Raw genomic sequence first — 19850 nt, forward strand, 5'->3', positions numbered from 1 at the left:
ATTCCTAAACGTCCTTAGAAATCTGAATATGGTGAAATACTTTCCAGAATTAAAAAAATGCTTACATAAAATCCAGGCATGTACAACCTACCACTTAAAGGGTATTCATGGATAGGACAAACATTTTATACAAATTTCGTTGAGATGAAAGGCAATTGTAAAAAAGTGGATATGTCACAATTTTTTTTTCATTTTAGTTACATAACAAATTACATATAAACATAATCAGCTTAAAAACAAAACAAAGTGAGTAGTGTAAATGATTAAATGACCAATCTTGGGCTGCATGATAACAAGAAAATAATACTTTTGTCAACTGTTCCACATATGTATAAAAAGAAAATAAAAGAAACCATTGAGTAGAAACCTCAATTCATTCCATTCCCACAATATATTATGTCAGTAAAAAAGAAACAATAAGATACATGGCAAAACAAAACAAGAAAAGCATGGCAGTCACTTCTTGACTCTTCATGGAACTCAGCTGAACAACATGATCTTCAGGGAAAAAGATTAAAATGTCACCAGTGATTGTCTTATCATAAAACATCCTTCCATGTGGATAACACTTCAGACCAAGAAGACAAGGGCAAGGAGACAAGAAGAGAGGTCCATTGTTGCTTTGCCCGTATTGCAAAAGGCACTAAAAAGAAGCATGATGTGTACCACAGTACCATTTCATTTAAAAATAATACAAAGTCTTCCATGAAAATAATTATTGCCTTTATTTGTTTAATAGTGTTCAGTGTTCCTCAGGAATAGAAGGGTCTCCCCTGTTCTTGCGGTAATCGGTTTAGCCGTGCTACCTGAGACGGAGACGGTGGAACGTCTTGACGGAAAGGACCTTTAGACTGAGTGTAATTTGAGTCATAATTGTCTGACCCTTCAGACACCTTTTTTTTAAGCTGCTGTTCTTTCCGCCTCTGCTCCTGTCTGAGTAGTTCTTGGGTTTCCATCATGACCCTGGCATTGAATCCATGTCCACCCATGTAGCCATTCCTTGAGCCCTGATAGCTGGAATATCGAGGATTCTCCTTGGCGCTCTGGAAACCCTCTCCAGGGGAATAAGCTTGTTCCCATGAGTCTTGAGAAACAGAGCTAGGATTTTTGCGACTTTGCCTGCATATAGACAAAAAAAGGGATCTTAGCATTAGGTGTACGTAAACCTTTATAAGGAACGTCTCATATTTGCTACATTTGGTCTGTTAAATATAACATTAAAAGCATTTTGTTATATCTGTTTGAGAAGTGCAAAAGAAAAAAAACCTGCTGATCCTGACAAATTCAGACTTGTCTCGTGTCCTGTGCACACTTCATGTGTTATCTCAAGGCAAGAAATGTACCCCTTACAGAACATTTAGGGCTCTATGTCAGAGGGCTCTGGTTAGTAAGCAAAAGACACTGGGCAGGACTAACACCACTTCGTCCACAAAAATTCTGTATATTTTCAGCCAACAACAGAAATTAGGAGCAGAGTGTGCTTTTTGCGGATCAACGGGTATTTTTCTGTAAATAAGAACAGCATAGCATCATGAAGTGATATAAAAAATGGCATTTATGTATACTTTACAGTACGGTCTATAAATGTGTACCCTTTGCAAATACTACTATACTAATTGAGCAATAGTTGGTGGATATGGCTACAACTGCACCTCATCCACAAAATATCTTGGACCAAGGACTAGATTAAAAACTGGGGCATAGCAGACTTCTGTAGTGCAACATGAACAAATCACCTAATTCATTATTAAAAATAATCCCTTTATTCTCATAATAATCATAAAACCATTATTATAAATTAATTTGGTAGGTTTTACCTTTCCCCTACAAGAACTGCGCCTATTCCCATAGATTAATGATAAATGTTAAACCAACATATTGCATAACTGGATTAGAATCCACAAGTAACTTCCAGTATCCAAAAGGGAGAAGGGAGGCAATTTCTGCTTCTTCAGGGGAGAGAACAGAGGAGGAAGTAGATAGATCTAAGAAATAACAATATAAACATGGTAACCTCCAGTATTTACAAGGCCATACTCAACCCCAGGGTGAGCAAGCCTGCATACCTGGTCTGGTGGTTGGTGATCCGCCAATGCAGAATATATCTCAATTGGTTAGTACATTAAAGTTATGGCTATATGGATGATTATGTGACCTTGTGAATACTGGAGGTTACCATGTTTATATTGTCATTTCTTAGATCTATCCACTGTTCCCTCTCCTGAAGAAGCGGAAGCCTCCACAAAACTTGTTGAGAAGGGGATAGGAGGAGTTCTTGTAGGGGACAGTTAAAACAAACCAAACTAATTTCTAATCATTTTTTTTTATCCTTATAATATCAATAAAGTGACTATTTGTATTTAGGAATTTGGTGATTTGTTCGTGTTGCACAACAAAAGTCCGCTATGCCCCAGTTTTTAGTTTTGTTCTTGGTCACAAATACTCCTACTATTACCTTGTTTATAAATCAATGATACATGAAAAATTTCCAGTTGTATAAACAAGAAATCAGCAGTCATTGTGTCTAAATCCATCAAATATCTATGCCTTGTGGATACAACAGATAATGTTCTCACCAGTAATCTTTCAACATAATGTAAAGAAATTATAAACAAAATTTTATACATATATACAGTATCTCACAAAAGTGAGTACACCCCTCACAATGTTGTAAATATTTTATTATATCTTTTCATACGACAACACTGAAGAAATGACACTTTGCTACAATGTAAAGTATTGAGTGTACAGCTTGTATAACAGTGTAAATTTGCTGTCCCCTCAAAAGAACTCAACGCACAGCCATTAATGTCAACAAATGTGAGGACGCCCCTAAGTGAAAATGTCTAAATTGGGCACTGCCTTAACCCTCGTTGGCATGGAGTTCACCAGAGTTTCACAGGTTGCCACTGGAGTCCTTCCACTCCTCCATGATGACATCACGGAGCTGGTGGATGTTAGAGACCTTGCGCTCCTCCACCTTCCGTTTGAAGATGCCCCACAGACGCTCAAAAGGGTTTAGGTCTGGAGATATGCTTAGCCAGTCCATCACCTTTACCCTCAGCTTCTTTAGCAAGGCAGTGGTAGTCTTGGAGGTGTGTTTGGGGTCACTGTTATGTTGGAATACTGCCTGAGGCCCAGTCTCCAAAGGGAAGGGAATCATGCTCTGCTTCAGTACGTCACAGTACATGTTGGAATTCATGGTTCCCTCAATGAACTGTAGCCCCCCCAGTGCCGGCAGCACTCATGCAGCCCAAGACCATGACACTCTCACCACCATGCTTGACTGTAGGCAAGACACCCTTGTCTTTGTACTCCTCACCTGGTTGCCACCACACATGCTTCACACCATCTGAATCAAAAATGTTTATCTTGGGCTCTTTAGACCACAGGACATGGTTCCAGTAATCCATGTCCTTAGTCTGCTTGTCTTCAGCAAACTGTTTGCGGGCTTTCTTGTGCTTCATCTTTAGAAGAGGCTTCCTTCTGGGACGACAGCCATGCAGACCAATTTAATGCAGTGTGTGGCATATGGTCTGAGCACTAACAGGCTAACTCCCCACCCCTTCAATCCTGGCAGCACTCCTACATCTATTTCCCAAAGACAACCTCTGGATATGACGCTGAACATGTGCATTCAACGTCTTTGGTTGACCATGGTGAGGCCTGTTTTGAGTTGAACCTGTCCTGTTAAACTGCTGTATGGTCCTGGCCACCGTGCTGCAGCTCAGTTTCAGGGTCTTGGAAAACTTCTTATAGCCTAGGCCATCTTTATGTAGAGCAACAAATATTTTTTTCAGATCCTCAGAGAGTTTTGTCATGAGGTGCCATGTTGAACTTCCAGGGACCAGTATGAGAGAGTGAAAGCGATAACACCAAATTTTACACACCTGCTCCCCATTCACACCTGAGACCTTGAAACATTAACGAGTCACATTAAAGTGGGGAGGAAAATGGCTAATTGGGCCCAATTTGGACATTTTCACTTAGGGGTGTACTCATTTTGTTGCCAGCGGTTTAGACATTAATGGCTGTGTGTTGAGTTATTTTGAGGGGACAGCAAATTTACACCGTTATACAAGCTGTACACCCACTACTTTACATTGTAGCAAAGTGTCATTTCTTCAGTGTTGTCACATGAAAAGGTATAATAAAATATTTACAAAAATGGGAGGGTGTACTCACTTTTGTGAGATGCTGCATGTAAAGGGGAAAAAAAAGTGAGAGAACAGTTATGTAACAGAATAAGCCAAAACCAAAAAAGAAATCACCCTTCAGTGTAAGCGCGGTCACTATTAAAAAAAAGCGGACTTCATTAGTTGCTATGAATCACTGCAGCTCACTAATCCTATGACCTTTTTTAAAAACAGAATAAAAAGAATGATAGTTGTACAGTAACCAATGACAGCTAATTAACAAAGTAGACATGCTATTGAAAGCTAATTTCTGATTGGCTGTGATTGTATCTTTTATCCACTAAATTGTGTTGCCATGTTAGATAATTCACCATGTACACAGAGCTGCGTGTCTGCCTTTGTTTTCCCTCAATCTCCTTTCTTAAGCAACCACCATCATATTAAGATTGCTTTCAGTGTTTTTTTTTGACGAATGGCAGAGATTATCTTCACCTCAACCATCCTTATTATTAATCCAATATAAAAAGTGATCTGCATTTCTCTTTATTGTTTACAAAAAAATTCTGAAAAAAAGGATAAAAAAAGGACGACAATCTTTTGGATAATTGAAGAATACCCATAAAATGGTTATCCTCCCTCACCTATATGAATACAGTATGTTTGAAGTTAAACCCTTTAAAAGAAAATCCAACAACAGGGAACAGAAGCAGTGATTCTACTGCTTTCATCTTAACAGAAAAGAAAAGTTGAACGAGTTCTAAAGTATGGGCTATAAAGTCCTCCAGCGTCATGGCTGCTGGGACGTCTCATATCAAAGAAGCATCACTGACAACTGCCTCACTGTTCCCAGCAAGCTCCACGTCTCCCCCACTCCTCTGTCTGATGGATTGCCTTGCTTTGACCCACTTCTAGCAGCCAGGAAGAGTCTCTTCCCCCGGCCTTTCCTCTGAGGAGTGGTATTCCTGACAGTTGTGTCTGGGCTGTTTCTGACGGCTGTGCCAAGCTACATTAAGTTTCAGTACTGTAGGAAGCTGGCTGTGTGAGGACTCCTGTAGATCTGAGGTCATTGAAGTTACTGCCTCAAGGTATAGAAAGCACAGCGTGTGCCAAGAACCTTTTAATTCTATGAAGGTCAGTCTTTGAAACAACTGCTGCTTTGGAATTGCCGGCAGTTAAATAAAAAGACAAGGCTGTTGCACATAGTCATACAGTTAGACTGAAAATTCATGCAAACCGTACTAAGCTGGTGTCTATATTATGTGCAGAGATGTGCTACTTGACCAACATCCACAAAGTAACAGCATAAAGTGCTGCATGATCCAGAAAACTAAAGGCTAATGGCAGCTAAGACATAAAAAGGTAGAGAAAAGTACCAGAAGTTGTAATCGACCATACAAAGTGCATTAGCAGATGTTGGCATTGGATAAAAGTAATTCACTTTAATGTGTTTATGTGCAAAGAATTTTAGGTTTCTCTGCACAAATATTTTTTTATACTGTTGCATTCCTCTGTATGTAAAAAGACTTCACACAGAAATCGGTGCAAGAATCTTCACCAAGTCCATCACTGTCTGTATTAGGGATAAAAACAACGTATGGCGTTTAAAGCTCAAATAGGGCCAAACCATTTCCTCTTTGTTTTGGATGGGGGGAGGACAATTAGAACCTTTGTCAGTTTTCTTTTTTTTAGGGGAGGTCCAAATTGGGAAGATGTCCCCACGCTTTTTGTTATAATGAGTGCGTCACAGTGACAAGATGCAATGTGAAATTTCTCCAGTGAGGACAGAGAGCAAGAGAAACAAATGTGTGTGTGTGTGTGTGTGTGTGGGGGGGGGGGGAATTCAAACCTCCCTTAAGCTTTTTTTTTTTTGTGCTATGTTAAGATGTTACCCTTATTCATTCGCCTTGTGTAAACAAAGGGGAAATAAAATGAAAATCCCAACCAACAGGGTCACATCTAGCAATGAAAACACCTCCATGTCTGTCTTGTCAATGATTTTAAAGACTAAAGAAAAGTGGGCTTTAACCACTTAAGCCCCGGAAGATTTTACCCCCTTCCTGACCAGGGCCTATTTTTCCCACAAACAGAGCTTTCTTTTGGTGGTATTTGATCACATGTGCGATTTTTCGATCATGCGCTACAAACAAAAAAAGAGCATCAATTTTGCAAAAATAACAATATTTTTCACATTTATTTATATGAAATTCCCCCCCAAAAAAATGTAAAAATCAAAATTTTTTAACATTTTAGGCCAATTTGTTTTATGCTACCTATGTTTGGTAAAAAAAAATTGCAAAAAGCGTATTTTGATTGGTTTGCGCAAAAGTTATCACGTTTACCAACTAAGGGAAAGATTTCTGTCATTTTTGTTGTTTTTTTTTTAACGAGTGATTTTTTTTTGCGGGACTGCGACATTGCGGCGGACAGATCGGACCCTTGACTGACATTTTTGACACTTTTGGGGTTACCAGTGACATTACTGCAGTAATCAGTGCTATACATATGCACTGTTACTGCAAAAATGACACTGGCAGTGAAGGAGTTAACTCTATTGGAGAGGGAGGGGTTAAGTGTGTCCCTAGGGGCGTGTTTCTAACTGTGATTGGCTGTGGCTTCTAGTGTAAGAACAGAGATCAACGGTCCTACATAGTAGAACCGTGTGATCTCCATTCTTACACAGGGAAGAATGACAGGCGGCTGTGTTTACATCAGCCGCCTGCCTTTCTTCCGGTGTAACGGACGATCGCGTGTGCCCGGCGGACATCGGGTCCGCCGGGCACACGCGTGGGGGGGGGGTCCCGTAACCGCGCGGGAGCGGGCCTCTGGCGGCGCGCACTCGCTCCCTAGAGCCTTACAGGCTAGCGATGTAGTCCTACGTCGCTTTGCCTGTGAGGGGCTGACCGCCGCAGTAAATAGTCGTGCGGCGGTCGGCAAACGGTTAACTGAAATAGCTGTAGATTGCGTAGACCACAAATGATCAGTAATGCTAATTGTTGTGTGTCTTTAACAGTCACAGATTAGAAGAATGAACAGTAAAATCTTGCTTTGGGTTCCCCAAGAAGGGAAGATGAAATAGTCCTCCCAAAACCCAAGCATGCTACCTCAACACCCAATCATTTTGAAAAGAAGATGGTACACTTTTAGGCTTCCCTTCATACATTTGATTATCAAACCTGATTAGCAGCAGAAATAAGGTAGTGGGACTGCTACAGGGTGCGGGGTGCAGGGTGAAAGAGGACACATATACTTATCTCCACCAGCAGTATATAATGGACAGAGACAAATTACCTCACTGGGGTTCAGCCTAGACAGCCCAATTTGTTGTATGTTATTGGGGAAACTGACAATTTTGCTAATTTATTGTTCGATAACTGGTTTTATTTCTGGACACAAAACACATAATTATGGTTCATGAAAAGTAGGAGTTCAATGTTTATCCAGTCTCTCCACATTTGTGATTGGATGCAGAAACTGATAACATCACTGAAACATGCCCGATGGCAAGCTCAAAATACATCTGAAAGTAGCCGGTATGGTCTTCACTGATCTTATTACTAATAAGGTAAAAGCCTGGGGCAGGATCCTAGAATTAGTAAGAAGAACCTACCAGGTGAGCTACCCCACTGCTTGTCTTTATACAAGAAAAAGAAAAGTGAAAAAGGAAGCCAGCTTGAACCAGACTTGAGGAGCCATGTGATTTCATCGCCAAAAGGAAGAAAAAAGTAAGGAAAAACAAACCATCAACGTGCATCTAAGGACAAAACTTTTTTTTTTTTATTGTTGCGGATAATGGGGGTCTGTTCCATCCAGTCATAGAGACACAAGAGGAAGTGAGAGAAAATTTCTTCAAAGTGAGAAGAAGCAGCCTGTTAGACTGTAATATTTTGATTTTTACTATTACATTACGTCCCCCATAGCAATTGTCCCCAGGAAGAATAAAGAGAGAATCTCTCCGGTGGGGATACAGCCAGCAATACTACCTACCTGTCAGAGGTTTTAAAGCCCAAATCTGAGAATTTAAAAAAAATCCACCCCTACAGAGGGACCCCCCCGTACTGAAAATGTTAAAGCGGAGTTCCGGCCACAAAAAAAATTTCAATAAACATACCCCCGGGACAGTCAGGGCTAGTACATTCCACAATGGCTAGCCTCTGATCTGTCCCGGTTCGCACTTACCTACAAGAAGAAATACTCACTTTTAAAATTTCTTCTCCAGCGTTGCCATCTCTGTTGTGGGTAGCTGAAGCCAGCGTGATCCTCTTCTGAATCCTCTTCCGTGTCTTCTTCTCCCAGAATGCGCCTTCACCAGCCCCTCTCGTCACTTCCAGTGTGGCGCCGCATTCCTCCACAGCTTCTGGGCATGCCCAGAAGCTGTTTAGCAAGGAATGCGGTGTCGCACCGGAAGTGACGAGCGGGGCCGGTGCCGTCGCATTGATTCCTGGGAGCGATGCCGTTCAGCTCCCAGGAATCATTGCAATCCGGAAGTGACGGCGCGGGCCGCGGGATGAAGTGGAAGACAGGTGAGTATATCTTTCTACAATTACAAGGTAAGTAAAAAAAAAAAAAAATCCTAACTATCCATTTCCTTTTCAGGTGAAGAAAAGCAAGCGGATGGCCAGAAAATCGGTTATGTCGATTTTGTGGCCGGAACTCCGCTTTAAATACTTATGTTTAGGGGCACAAAGTATAAATACTTACCTTATTCCTTGCTTTATCAAGGTCCCTCCAGCGCTGCGTTCGGTTCTTCAGTCTCCTAAGCATACAATATAGAGCTAAAGACCATTTTTTCTAAGTGATGGCATTGAGGCTCCACCCAAAAACAGAAGCTGGCTTGAATGGGTCTGTAAGGTAAGTAATTATGTAGTTTAACCTCTAGACAGAACAAGCATTTAACTCTCACAGTGCGCTGACGTCCCACTGCTAGGGAGGATTTTTGTTTTAATTCCTCTAGTTGGGCTTTAACATTTCCCCGTTTTAGATATTCTTTATTGTACTTTAATTGTTTTTTGGGAATCTGTTTTTATATAGGTCCTGCGAAATTCAATTTACGACTGGTGATCATGAATACATAAACATAAACCTTTGTGTATCATATGAAAGATATTTAGCTTTCCTTTGAAATCCCTAAATTCGTATATATACAGTAGTTTATACAATGCTGCTGCATTAAAACCTAAATGCTACGATACTTATCTATTAGATAAATGCCCTTTTTTAGTACAGCAATTTTTTTTTTTTAAATGTATTTGTCGAGTTTACATTTATTTCTGCTAAAATTACATGAAATCCTCATATAATTAAATATTAACTCGTAAAATCACAACTTTTTATTGCGGGTAAATCCTGAGTGTGGCAAAGTGAATAATATGAATTTGACAGCGTGGAGGCAAAGCCCTGTGACTCATTTCATTCTCATTGACATCCTTTAATTTAATTGGGGATCACATGGCATTAGTGAATTTTCATTACAGCTAGAGCCCTTCGATCATCATATTGCTAATTGGAATCGGATCAGCTGGTCATCTAATCCAAGTATAATATCAATATATTTTCATTACTGTATATGAATTAAGATAACAGTTAAATGCAGTGAGCGTTTAATGAGCAACATAATCTACTGCAGCTCCAAAAAAAATTTAACAGCTCTGCCTAGAGCAGTTGCAGAGGTTTCATATACAATGTAGTGGGCATATATTACAATAATAAAAAGGATAGAAAAAAAAAACAACAGTGAACCCTCTGGCACAATATCAATACTCCCACAATTTAATTAAATAAAAGATTTAATAGACCTGTGGGCAATGCCAATAAAGGCAAGAAGGAATTGTACAATTTTTATCCAATATGGAATGAAGAACAAATGTTCAACATGGCCACTTCAGAGAAATATATAATCAGAATGGGGCTCTAGGCAAGGCTTTGGCCCCTTTATTGACATTAAAAAACTGCAATAGGCACGGAGAAGTTGACCTATTTGTACTGTACTGGCAAGGCCCCATCAGACACCAACTGCCTACTACATGTGCATTGTTCCTTGTGAAGTTACAGGCAGGTGCACTGTTTTGAGAAATTGCAGTATTTCTGGCTTACTGCGGCGGCATTAAGGTTGTAGCTCGGTCCCCCCAGGTTGCTTTCTAGAAGAACTGACTCTGGGCCGTTCTAACCTAGACCTTCTAGGAAATGTAAAGCAGTGGATACTAAATATACTGACAATATATTTTATACAAAATCAATTTAAATAAGAGCCCAGTAAAGCTATTCTTATTCCATGTACACCTATCAATCCTCATTATCTCCATTCTCTGTGCTGCACATCACTGCCCCTAGTAGAAAGCATCTACAGACTGACATGATGTGGAAGCGACTTTCTGTTGAATATGATATATTGGTGTATATATGAAATACTCAAAGTACTGGTGGGGGTGTGGTAGGTAGAAAAGGATGAGTGCCCAAAAGTACATCTACCCTGTGAAGTCACTATTAATTGCACGATTGTATTTATTATGTATAAATGTAAGGAATAACTAAATAAAAAACATCATCATACAAGTCATCTTGGTCAGATTGCGACCTCAAATACATGAGACCTGACCCGTTTTGCAGACATGCTTTGAATCAGGGAGGTACATTGCTGACATCAATCCTGACCTCCCACTGGAACACATTCCAGGTTTGTTGTGGTCACCGAATGCATCCATTTTAGTAGACATGGCACCTTGGATATCTTCAGTAAATGCAACACAGCTGGCCAATATAGACATCAGTGATGGCTTTCATTGACTCAAAGTCAACCTGTATTTGAGAGTCAAGAGTAGCTGCCCATCCCAGACGAACCCATACTGCATTACTTATGTAAGCTGTTTTACAATAAAACACTTAAGGCCAACTTGGTGGCCTTCTGCAGCTTGGGACCTCAGATCATGTCTTCTTCTGATTCAGACCAGATATCACTCTTTCACTTTAGGCCTGCATCTTGTTTTATCCCAGCATCCTCAGCAAATATATTTTTCAGTATTTTATTTCGCTAATACTTCTGTGCAATAGAGAATTCACAGAAATTGTTTTATGTCAGTGCTAAAAGTAGAATCCTGTATTCTAGCTAATTCTGCACTAATGCGCTTAAATGTTTGACAGAGTGCATTCCTTGCATAAGTTGTGCTCTTGCTGCTTGCATTATGTCTTCAGGAACAGCTGTTACAGTATCTCGTTCAGCAAACAGCTACCTCTTACAATCAAGTGTTTACAGAACATATTATGGGTCAGCACAATGCCAAGATTTATGCTTCTTTTCCGTCTTCATCTCCTTTAAATGTCTGCTAGGAAAACTTTACCATAATTGTACAACTTTTAGGATCAAAGGCTTGCTGGCGGTGACGAATTGCAATGAAATGCTGGCTTAAAACTGAAATGTGTTCTGTTAAAAAAAGAAAATGTGAGAGGACTTCTACTGGAATCTAATTGAAGAAAGTTATTAGTTTGAAATGAAAACTGGCTAATTCGCACTCTTGGTGCAGACGCATGCATTTTTCCAGCTACAGACCAATATTTGTAGTCAGGCGGTTGTCTTTGTGACCTCCAAGCATTTGGCTTTCAATAGAGAAAGCTTTATGTTTAATAAAAATTCCTTGGATCACTGATTTTAAATGCTTTGAGTGACTATCCGTGCTTATCTTTTTCACCCTCTCTGTAAAGTCAGGAGGACTCTCGCTTAGCTTCCTTTTTTAAGTGGACGTGAGCCTTTTCAGTTTCATATGTACAAAACACAAACATATGTGGAAGAGGTTTTACCGGATGGTGGAAATTTTGATTGGACATAAGTTTTCACAACAGAGTTACTTTTAAAGCAGACCTAACAGTAACATTACAACCTTCATAAAAAAATTCCTAACATATCAAAATATACAGAACCAGCATCATCTTTTCAAAACGTATTACCTTTTACTATTATTAGTCCTAGAGCCCCAGTTAAGTGTACCCAGTGTGAATTTACCTAGAATTTACCTTGATTCTCTCAAGGTGCATTCTGAGAGAATGAAGTCATCAGCCTGCTGCAGGCAACAGGTTATCAACAGAAGGTTTTCCATATTTCCACAGTCTTAGCTCTGCACCTGAGGGTAAATATTATTTCTTATCCAAGATACTTTGAGTGTGTGGATGGGGGATACTGGATGTGACATACATTACTAATTATAAGTCCATGCAATCAGAGGACATAAAATCAACCTTTACGTCTTATTGAATAAAAAAACTGTAACAAGTATGATTTTTGTGTGTTTGTAATATGTTAATAAAAATGCAAACACAAAAAAGTGACACTTGTAAAAGTAATTTTATTGAATAAAATATAAAGTTTGATTTTATGTTCTCTGAGGGATGGAGATAGAATTAGTAATGCGCGTGACATCCATTATGCCAGCTATGAAATACTGCAGGCAGGAAGAAGGATTTCCTAAGGCCCCTCTCACACAGGCGGACTGTTCAGATCCGCCTGTCCATTTTTTTGGCAGATCTGAACGGTCCCCCCATGCATTTACTATAGGGCATCGAATGGCAGGGGAGACATGTCCGCTGACATCCGACCCGATCCGATCTGTCAAATCTGGACAGATGGAAACCCTGTTTTCCATCCGTCTAGTGGATCGGATGGGATCGGATGAGAACGGACCGACGGTCTGTTCCCATCCGATTTCCCACATAGAGATGCATGGGGAACTGACAGCTGTGTCTCCGCACACAGCGCGGAGACACAGCTGTCCTCCTGCTGCTCAGCGAGGGATCGGCGGCTCGATCCCCCGCTAAGAAAAACGGAATCCGTCCGACGGACAGATAGTGTGAAAGGGGCCTAAATCTCCCCTCCACAGTGATCACTCACTTAGCCTGCTGCAACATAATAACTTTTTTGTAGCTAGTGGCAGTATCAAGGGCTGATCTAAAGCTGACCATACATGGATCAAAATTAATCTGGTTCAGAAGGGCCTGGCCAAGTTACGATCCAATTATGGGCAGGCTCGTTGTACAATTGAACAACTTTTGTACAGCCACCCTGTTGAATATTAACAGCTTTACCCAACAGCACTGATCTGTGTACTCTTGACTGTTTGGAAATTCTCCCCCCGATGTCAGAATACAAAAGATCAGCAGGGAGGACTCCCCCCATGCACTTTGAGTGTGTGGATGGGGGATTCAAGTGATCTTGTTTTATGTTCAACCTAATGGTTGAACTAAAAAAAAAAAAAAAGACTCATCTATGGGCTTCCTAAATGAGACAGAAGGTGGACATACATCCAAGTTCATAAATACAGCTATATAGGTACCTAGATGTACTAAAACATGTTCGATCTGGAACAGTAACTCAGGAAGTAGGTGCAGGATCTGGATCCTGCCTGATGATTCCCAAAGTAAAGGTAAATCTGGCCCTTTCAGAGATGATAATGAACTAAACAGTTCTGCTTTTCATGATCCATTAGTATGGGGTCTGGTAGCAGATCCTGTTCTTGGGAGGCTGTGGAAGAATGGCTTGTTAAATCTGAATAAATTACCTTGTTTTATTAATACAAGCTATCTACAAGTGGAATATAACTGAAGAAAGGACAACAAGTACCAGATTTGAATGATGTGTCCCTAAAAGACACCATTTCAGGTGATCTCTATTGAGATTGATCTTTATGACCATACCGTAAAAAAAAAAAAAATTTACAAGTGTATTCTATTGTGTAATACATTACTTTATCAATATTTTGTTCCTTAAAGACTTACTTCTTCCAAGGCTCAAACTGGATACATTTCTTCGAATAGGGACACTTACCTGGAGATCAGTGCCACCCCTACTTTTTCTGTACTCATTTTATATATCATAAGTCAGTGGAGCCTTTCTTGCCAAATAAACAAACTTTTATTCGCTAAGTGACAATGTTTATCACAGGTCTGAATGAAACTGGCTTTTTAAAGACACTTCTAATTTCAAAAGAGCATTCAGCGGTATGAGGAAATAAGTGGCATCCAAACAACATATATGTTAACTATACAATCCTATCTATATTTGCCAGTGTTCCAACCACTTGCTTGTGGACACAGCCAATAAATCCCAACAAACTAAATGCGGGAGACTTAGGCTGGGTTCACACATATTCGGCTGCGGTTTGCAGTCTGGAGCGTTTCTGTACACCGGTTCAGGTGTGATTCAGGGCCAAATTTTTCCATGAATTCGTACCTGAACTGGACCCCAAAATGCACAGGACCCTTTTTAAAAACCGCATGGCAGCCGCCCCGGACATGTGTGAACTGGTTCTACTGAAAGCCACTCACATTCACATGTTATGGAATTGGATGCGGGTAAAAAGGCATCCAATTCGCATAAATGTGAACCCAGCCTCATACTTGGTGGGTTGATTTGCCATCTAGTGAAAGGTTTTCCTGCCTGTTCAAAATGTCTTAACTTCAGCAATTACACAGTGAAGACCAGGAGATCAAAATATGTGGAACAATATTTCACAGCACTGCAAAGCATTTAGCACTGAAGCAATCTTCCGCATTTCACTATTACAATACAAAATATACATACAATGCACATAAGAGGAAGTGGTGGTCTTGTTTTCAGAACAGGATAAACAAGTCTTCTTTCTGGTTATTTCCATGGCAGAATCAATTTAAAACCCGTTTTTCAATTCTTGAAAGAACTTAAAGCCCAAATAAACTTTCATTTTAAATCAGCCAAACCATGCTGATTTATTAAAACAGAACATGTATTAGGTGTGCAAAGCATTTCAGTTTGCACACAGCCAGAGTAGAAAAGCCTGTCACATGGCAGCATGCCGTAGAGAAGGACTTTTGTGCTGTGTGGCAGCATGGGTCTCTCTGCAGGGGTCCAGAGGTAGAGCTCTCTAATCAGCAAATATCATGCCCCATGCTGATTGTAAAGCAGAGAGTATATTGTAGCTCTGAAGAGAGACCACTTACAGTATTCTGGCAGGGGACTGGCTTTTCTACTCAGGCTGTGGGCACTCCTTGCGGAAAACAAACTGTAAATACCTTTTTTATGCTCATTAAATCGTTTTAGCTTAAACTGAAAGATAATTTTGGATTAATAAACAAACTCATGGAAACCTCCAATTGAAACAAAAATTGAAGCTAAGGAACACAATATGACAATGTTGAACAGACCAATACAGCTGTATCAAAAAAATAAAAAAACAATATGGCTGCATTCTAAAAGAGAGCTCCGATGGCTGCATGCTAATCCATTAAAAAAAAACACGGTCAATGTAAACTGCACTCACAGGGCCAGTGCAGTGTGTAGAGTACCAGAAGAAAAAAGCTGTGGCTGTCACAGCTTCTGTGAAATTGATATTAATGGGAAGTCTGAGGTTCTTTCGACTGATATTTCAGCCCTGCTAATGGATATTCCACAAAATGTAAATGATCCAAGTCTGCATTCAACCTGAACAGAGACAAAAGAGGCCAATTCTACAGCACAGATTTATGGGTACAGGCTCGCAGTAAGGAGCCAAGGAGTTTACAGTGACACTACCTCACTGTGTGAGCGATATCCATTATCTTAGCATGAGCGATGGGGAGTGGTAGGGGCCATGTTACCTGGGTAATGAACTGTACTGGCGCTGGGCTTGCTGGAAGCTGTCCCGTTCCTCCTGTCTTTGCCTTTGCATCTGAACTTCCACAGACACTGAATGCCGTCCGCTCTGATTATATGTTGTTGTGTTTGGCTGGGGAGAAACAAGCAGGGTGAAAAGTGATTTTCGAGCAATATAGAAGGACGTGGGCAAGGTTGTTAGTCAGTACATCATGTGGATACAAGGCTGGACATTCTCTCAGCTAAAGACATTTTCACATTATGCTCGACACAAAACGTCAAACAGTTTGACAAGTAAAAGATGGCTACTTTGGCAAGGCACACACACTTCTGACTGCTGTTATTTAGATTGGCTTAGAAAAGTAGGCTGGATTGTAAACATTTAATTTTCCTTGGAGTGCAAGAAAGTAGTTCAGAACTTTCAGAGTGCTTGCAGTAATTACAAAGGCATGAAACCTCTACTTCTCAAGTAGCTTTAAAACACCCAGCGGAACAAGGGTCTCTGGGGTTTCAGCAAATGGAACCACAGTATGTCAGGTATTTACTGGATACGTCTCTATTATGTGGTCCTATAAAGTGCAAACAACGGGTCCAAAAACCTCTGACAGCTCAAGAGCTACATTCACAAAAAACAAATGGAAGAGCCACGCAAATGTGATAAAATCACCTTCATGGAAAATCTTTAAAGGGCCACTGAGCAAAATGATAATACAACTAGAAGTTTCTTTATATTAAAGGGTAATTAATAACGAATACAAGTACATAAAATATCCCACATCGGCCAAGAAATTCAGAATTTTGGTATTTATTCAACTTAGCTGTGAAGTTCATCGCTTTACAATAGTCGTCATGGTACATAGGTTGAAAAAAAAAAAGACACAAGTCCATCTTTTTTTAGCCAATAGAATTGGCCAGATTAGCAGGAAGAGACAGAAAATAAAAGTTGTAGGGTTTCTTTTATTGGATTACTTAACAGGAAGCAATTTACCACTTGCTGTACTTAACCTCTTGACCTCAAATACCAACTTTTTTTAAAATGTATGTGTGCGTTTGTGTGGGAAAAAAATATATAAAATTTATATATATATATATATATATATATATATATATATATATATATATATATATATATATATATACACACACAGTGCCTTGCGAAAGTATTCGGCCCCCTTGAACTTTGCAACCTTTTGCCACATTTCAGGCTTCTAGCAAAGATATAAAACTGTAATTTTTTGTGAAGAATCAACAAGTGTGACACAATCATGAAGTGGAACAAAATTTATTGGATATTTCAAACTTTTTTAACAAATAAAAAACTGAAAAATTGGGCGTGCACAATTATTCAGCCCCCTTAAGTTAATACTTTGTAGTGACTTGATTACACACAGGTGGATTCTATTTATCATCATTAGTCATTTAGGTCAACATTGGATCATCCAGAGATCCTCACTGAACTTCTGGAGAGAGTTTGCTGCACTGAAAGGGGCTGAATAATTTTGCACGCCCAATTTTTCAGTTTTTTATTTGTAAACAAAGTTGGAAATATCCAATAAATTTCGTTCCACTTCATGATTGTGTCCCACTTGTTGATTCTTCACAAAAAATTACAGTTTTATATCTTTATGTTTGAAGCCTGAAATGTGGCAAAAGGTTGCAAAGTTCAAGGGGGCCGAATACTTTCGCAAGGCACTGTATATATATCTGCAATACACACATATTCACAATGTTCTGCCTCTTCACAAATGCAGCAGAAAAATACCCGTTTTTCTGCCAGAAATTGAATAAGTGAAGAGTTATTAGCCCTGCTCAGCTCTTCTTTGCTGGACTACAAAAAAATGCCTATGTTAAGGAGATGAGGAGAGGATGAGAAGTTCTGTAGTTCAGCAGGAGAGAACTCCGGTAGGACTGAGAGCACGGTTTGAAATTTTAGCACAGCAGAAGCAGTGATATCAGCTCAAACAAGAAGTTAGAAGCTCCTTGGATTTCTGGCAGGAACAGCAGCTAGTTTTCTGTTCTTGAAGCGTTTTTAAAAAGACAGAGAAATGCGCACAATTTTTCTCAGAAATATACTTTAACGAACTACAAGCATATTAGATATGCCCCGGTCGGAGTTCAGCTGAGCCCACGATTGTTTTTGATATGTTCTACTTTCTCTTCTTATCGCTTTGAAGAGCAGAAGGCAGATTGGCAAAAAGTTCGTAGCCCCTTTCACACAGGCATTCCATGTGCCGCTTTTGTCCAGTGATTGTGGATCAAAAACATCCGTAAGGGTGTCTGGATGTAAGCAGATGTGCATCTGTTTACATCCAGGTCTGTTCAGTTTCTTTGCGCTGAAAGTAATAGGTAAGTAATAGGTATGCTTTCAGGTCTTCTTCTGTGGATCTTAACAGAGTGGGTGGATATAGGCGAAAGCACATCGGTCTACATCCGGCCGCCAAAAGGGATTACATTGGTCTGTTTTACTTCCGTCAGCAGACAAATGTTTCTATTATGATCAGTCAATAGAGCTCCCGCTGAGAAGGAATGGAGGCACCCATGTGCAAGGGGCCCATAGATCCTTACATAACCTATAGTGCTCAGATTTATAAAGATGTAATTCCTGACTTGTATAATTGTTACATCTTCCTTTTGGCACACCAATATAGAAAGAGACATTGGTGTACTTGTGGGGCTAGTGAAATAATTGACTGACCGATCCTTCCAGTTACAAAAACATGAACATAGTAGTTCACTTTTCGAAAAGCCAAAACAAAAGCAAAAACAATTAGGTTAGCGATTGTAAAAGGCACATGATTCACTTTAGAGCAGCACCAAAGGATGCTCACACACCTGAAAAAACACAGTAGATCACATTTCCAAGTGTAATTACACAAATGGAAGCTATCAAACCAACATGGCAGCATCTCTCTTCCCTGTACCCTACAAAGCCCTCTTCTGGTAGTAATTTGGGGGGCTGTGAACCTAATGAAGAAATGCACAAACTGACATATTCCAGCTGCAGCGTAAATACTGACACATTACTTCAAAGAACACGTCTAAGAATTCCACTACAATGACTCTTGCCTGTGTCCAGCCACTTAGGCTTAAGCAATATTGGCAATTTTCCTTGCATAACTGAGCTATCGAGATTTCCTTATGTGGCTGCTTTTGAGGATTACTAGAGGAGCTTGCTGGGGGATTATTAGGCAATTAGATTTATAGACACATAAAAATAATTAGGTATTATTTCTTAAAAGTCAACTAAGACAAGGAAGCAATGCCTATATTCTGTTCCTATCATATCTCACTAAATGTATCTTTATTTCATGTTTAATTAAACCTACTGTAGTCTGATTTAGCACTCTTTGCCAATAATACTTTATTGAACTGACCAATGTCTCCCGACATTTGGCCCGTGTGTACAGGGCATTACTTTGTGAAGAATCCCACACATTTACTTCCTTGAATTCTGTGACACAAACGGTATTCACTATAACCTGCAAATATGTGCTCCTTGTGTTACATATTTCACAGAATCAGCCTTCTGAACCACAAAACATTCAGGGAATCCAGTAAGTTGGTAAAAGAGAGATTTTTTAGAAGAAAGCTTAGATTGAATTGTCAGAAATAACTATGAATTGTATTGCCATTACAATACTGATGTTATAAAATGAAAGTGTATCCTGTGACAATAGATATCTTTTAATGGGCAACAAGAGTGTGAAACAAGCTGCTCTCGATCAGCATACATATTGGCATAGAGAGAGTTTACAGTGCTGGATGCAGGAAGTCTAGAGTGAGTGAGGACCAAGAGGAGGCTACATCAAAATTACACTGACCTAGTTCAAAGTTCTGGAGCAGGAATAGCAACAGAAAGGCCACCAACTAAACCCCTCAATGTAACTGACTGCCCTATTGCCCCTGTGACCTTGCTGAGGATAACCACCAAGCACCCAGATTGATGGATGCACTCCCAGAAAAGGAAGGCATAACTAACCGTTCTTAGTAAAAGTTTTCTCCTTTTTTAAAACACTATATATTCACTGTTTCCACCCTAAAATTGCACATTTTGTAAGTCAGCAGCATCTAACATTCAGAATTGTAATCGGTAAAATGGCTTCCAACTACCTAGCAGCTCTTCTAAA

General features: G+C 39.8%; 1 protein-coding gene across 9 annotated transcripts in view; it reads right to left on the reverse strand.

Annotated features, from left to right (window-relative positions):
* Positions 1-706: 706 nt before the first annotated feature.
* PARD3 (par-3 family cell polarity regulator) overlaps positions 707-19850 on the reverse strand; it is a 901610-nt gene continuing 882466 nt past the window's right edge. For all 9 annotated transcript variants that reach the window (XM_082258262.1, XM_082258264.1, XM_082258261.1 and 6 more), the window contains 2 exons: positions 15729-15856; positions 707-1119 (listed from right to left, as the gene is read on the reverse strand). In XM_082258262.1, the coding sequence (XP_082114388.1) occupies positions 753-1119; positions 15729-15856 (495 nt within the window). In that variant the 3' untranslated portion in view covers positions 707-752. The remainder of the gene's footprint in view (positions 1120-15728; positions 15857-19850) is intronic.

The sequence above is a fragment of the Pelophylax lessonae genome (assembly GCF_965119305.1).
Source record: "Pelophylax lessonae genome assembly, chromosome: 5".
Taxonomy (NCBI): domain Eukaryota; kingdom Metazoa; phylum Chordata; class Amphibia; order Anura; family Ranidae; genus Pelophylax; species Pelophylax lessonae.